The sequence below is a fragment of the Halyomorpha halys genome, unplaced genomic scaffold, assembly GCF_000696795.3.
Source record: "Halyomorpha halys isolate HHAL.00 unplaced genomic scaffold, Hhal_1.1 Scaffold107.1, whole genome shotgun sequence".
In the NCBI taxonomy this organism is placed as follows: Eukaryota; Metazoa; Arthropoda; class Insecta; order Hemiptera; family Pentatomidae; genus Halyomorpha; species Halyomorpha halys.
In genome coordinates this window covers 324,823-329,219 of record NW_027112128.1, presented here as the reverse complement: position 1 = coordinate 329,219, position 4,397 = coordinate 324,823, and the positions used below count along the sequence as shown (strand labels likewise).

Genomic DNA, 4,397 nt, shown 5'->3' with positions numbered 1-4,397 from the left:
TGGTGCTAAAAGATAAAATTAATGCTCAAAAAAACATTAGCTAAAATAAACCAAACTTTCCTAGTGTTATCATTATGAACTATCTGGGTATTTTTTTTATATTACTCTAAAGGCTTGAGATTTATTACATGTAATAATTTATTTTTGTGATACGTTAAATTAATGTTTCATTCAACTTACGTATACTACATGTGGACAAGCGACTGACATGGAATCCTCAGACAAGACTGAAAAGACAGAAAATTGCTATTCGATTCCGTCTACTACAACATTTACTAGACAAGCGGTCTAAACTTCCAATCCATTACAAAAGACTGATCTACACGACTATAATAAGGTCTATCTGGAAATACGGATTTGAGCTTTGGGGCTCCACTAAACCATCGAATTCCTCTTGTATCCAATCCTGACAGTCCAAAATCCTTTGTAAATTCCTTAATGTCCCCTACTTTGTCACAAATCAAGTCATCCATCAGGACCTCAATGTTCCATATGTTGCTGATTTGGCCAGAACCAGATACCAATCCTTCCATGACAAACTTCCCAACTACCTAAACCCACTTGTGTCTAACCTACCTACTCCTTCATTAACTGATAATCTTTCTAGGCGTCTGAACAGACGATGGCCTCGAGATGTTCTCCTTTAGAAATGTTATTGGAGTTCTATCAATGGGTAGATTCTCCACATGTTGTATCATAGCTATTTTTTTAAAAACCTTCACTCCTATTTTATATTTAATAAAATCATTAAAATAGCACATAAACTTTTAAATGAAAAAGTTATAAGCTGAAAAATGGCTCATGCTAGACGGAATTAATTTAAAAATAAAATCTGGTCCATATATCCCGAGACACACTAAAAGAAAATGTAAAAAGAAAATCTGTAAATTTTCTAACTGCTATTTTACAAATGTTTCAAAAAATATATAAGAACTTTTTTCAACATTCCAAAAAAAAAAAAAAAAATGTTACAATAAATTACACACATTACAAAAAAAAATAATAAAAACGTTAAAATTATTATCAAATAATTTAATAAAAAAAAAAAAACTACAGATGAATAAACCTATTCATTTTAAATGACGGAATGTACTTTTTATATCTTGTTAAAGGTATTTGTAATTTTTGACGGAAGTTAGCGGCTAATAATATTTTTTTTTAAATTATTTATTTAATGTAATTTACAACTGTACTAAATAATACAATAGGTAAATGTAGTATGTTTCGTATACACTTGAAAATCTTGGGAAGGAACCACCCATTGGTGGTACTTCAAACATTAATTTAAATTAGAAGGTCCCGTGGCCATCTTCTTTTCAGACGCCTCGGAGGATTATCAGGGATTGTTAAGGATGAAAGATTAAGAATTAATGGGTTAGGATGGTTAAGGAGTTTTGAATGAAAAGACGCATATCTGTTTTGGGTCAAATCTGCAACGAATGGGAAGTTAAGGTCTTTGTGAATGAGTTTATTTGTGACGTAATAAGGAGCATCAAGGATTTTACGTAGGATTTTGGATTGTAACGATTGGATGTGGGAAGAATTTGATGGTTTGATGGAGCCCCAGAACTCAATTCCATATGTCCATATTGGTCTGATTATTGTAGTGTATACTAATTTTTTGTAGTGAATGGGAAGTTTAGAGCGTTTGTCAAGTAAATGTTGTAGAAGACAAGCAGTTTCTTGTCGTTTCAGTCTTGTGTGTGGATTCCAAGTAAGTCTCTTGTCAAGATGGAGTCCTAAGTATCGAATCTGTTCAACAGGCATTAGTGGTGTATTTAGACAGGATACTGTAGGACAGGAGGGCAGAGGATTACGACGGAGAGTAAAGGTGATCTGGTGGGATTTGTCAGGGTTTATTTTGATTCTCCAGTTTTTACACCATTCTTCAATAGATGTTATGTGTGCCTGTAGTGCTCGTGATGCATTAGTTGTGTCGTTGTTTACAGAAAGTATACATGTGTCATCAGCGCTAATAATATTGAAATTTGAGATTGTAATCTTTACTGGATATGTTACGGCTTCGTGATGGTATGCTCCCAACTTGTGTTTCCTTGGGTATACAGAAAGATTAGCGTTCAAATGTCCCAAGATACAGAAAATAAATTAATGAAATGTAAGAAGAGATTTGAGTCTCGTTCTAGTATGGAAAGCACGTAAAAGTATAATCAAAATATCATTCCACTTTTTGTTATGAATGGGAAATGTTTTTTTTAAATATAGAACCATGTAATTACAGCAATTATTAACTATTGTATTGAACCTTCAATTTAAATTAGTTTATTATTTATTTGAATGTTTTTTTTTTTTTTTTTTTTTTTTCATACCCTCCTATAATGATGTTATTGAATAGCTGGTACATACATATATGAGGTATACTATATGTATATCTGGGTGATGATACCTTGGATTGCCTTTTGAATGTTATTTTATTTTGATAATTCTATTTGTTGCACCCAAACGGTTAGATTGAGAAGCAACTAATGCTCCAATTAACTTTTCTAGAATGTCGAGAAACCGAATTAATATACATTATAATATTTCTAACATCAGCATATTGTATAAATGTCATAAAATAATAAAATAGTAGTTGTTTATTTTAATGCTTCTAATTAAAGATGTATCTTCGAGTTAGTAATATATATTATTAACAAATGCACTTGGTGTATATAATGGTGTAATTAAACGAATATGAATGTAGCTAAAAATAGATATTTTTAATAAAATCACTTATAAAAAATAATAGCCACACAATCATTCGATTTTGTTATGAACGAGAATATAAAGGACTTTCTTAAATTACCAAAGTCTGAAATCAAGTACAATTGTCCATTCATAATATTACGGTGTAAAGTCTTTCGATGAGTTTGAAATAAATAAGAGGAATATCGTAATAGGTCATGCTGATTAATGATTTCCAAAAATATAAATACATCGAATCCAAATGTGAAAGTTCTCGAATTTCGAACGACAGGAGATGGACAAGGGCAAGGCCGTAACTGACCAGCTATATAGGAGGAGCCGGCCCTCTCTGCCCCAGTTCGTCCTGAGTCCTCAACCATGGCACGTCTTGTGAGTGCTCAGGATATCTTTAGCAGTCTTAGTACTTCTACATAAATTGAAAATACTTCTTAATTTCAACAATGTTATTTTACAGGTACTCCTGATCGCCGCCGTCTTCGGCGTTGCCTCCGCTCAGCTGATCTCTCACGCTCCACTCGCCTACTCCAGACCTCTGGCATACGCCAGGCCACTCGCCTACGCTAGGCCTTATGCTTCTTATGCTGCTCCAGTAGCCACCGTCGCACACGCTCCAGTAGCCGTAGCTCATGCTCCAGTCGCTATTGCCCACGCTGCCCCCGCCGTCGCTGTTGCCCCCAGGGTTGAGGAATACGACCCACATCCATCCTACTCCTTCTCTTACTCTGTCAATGACGCTTCCACTGGAGACTCCAAGGGACAGCATGAGACCCGTGACGGAGATGTCGTACAGGGTAGCTACTCTCTTGCTGAACCCGACGGTTCCATCAGGACCGTAGACTACACCGCGGACCCAGTCAACGGATTCAACGCCTACGTCCACAAGGATGCTGCTGCACATCCCGCACCAGTTGCTGTTGCCCATGCTCCAGTTGCCGTCGCACATGCTCCAGTCGCCGTCGCTCATCCTCCAGTACTCGCCGCTAGGGCCTATGCTCCAGCTTACGCTACTACCCTTCTGCATTAAGTTTTATTAATGCATTGTAAATAAATAATTTATTAAATTACAAGTCCAATTTTTTTTTTCCAATTTTTTTTACAATCTAATTTTTCTGTCCATATGCTCCTATATGCTTCTACAACTGCCGTTGAAACACATTAATGAGTCACCTATAAATATGTGTACGAAATCACTGAGTTCGTAATAGTAGTTTTTTTAACTCTAGTTTACTTTCTTCTGGAAATTCCAACTAAATTTGAAGCAATACTATTTTACTTTTTTGATCTTTGGATTCATTAACTGTTTTAGTAATGTTTCAGGTTTCAGTAACTAAACCCAGATAAATTAATTAATTCCTTATTAATAAACAAAAAACAGAATTGGCGTTGTGTTTTACTAGTGAATTTTATAATTAAGCTCTTCCCTGGTTTACTATAATAATTCTTGTGTCTCTTTTTGTCTTTAATTTGTATTTATTATTTTTTCTTTCCTTTATTTAAAAAAATTAAATTAATACAAATGTAATTCCATTAAGTTCTTAACTAACAATGCAATTATTTGTTTACTAGTCAAAACAACTTTACAAATTTCCAAATTCATTGTATGGATTTAGTGAATGACACAATTTCTTCCTTATTAAACTATAATAGTTTATTTCATTTCATACAGCAACGTTTCGGGAGATTTCCCCCATCTT

The 4,397-nt window shown here is 34.3% G+C and overlaps 1 protein-coding gene across 1 annotated transcript in view; it reads left to right on the top strand.

Annotated features, from left to right (window-relative positions):
• The first annotated feature begins 3,041 nt into the window (after positions 1-3,041).
• Positions 3,042-4,397, top strand: part of LOC106677723 (cuticle protein-like) — a 7,129-nt gene continuing 5,773 nt past the window's right edge. The window contains exons 1-3 of the mRNA XM_014415811.2: positions 3,042-3,072; positions 3,158-3,720; positions 4,010-4,026. Of these exons, the coding sequence (XP_014271297.2) occupies positions 3,061-3,072; positions 3,158-3,720; positions 4,010-4,026 (592 nt within the window). The 5' untranslated portion in view covers positions 3,042-3,060. The remainder of the gene's footprint in view (positions 3,073-3,157; positions 3,721-4,009; positions 4,027-4,397) is intronic.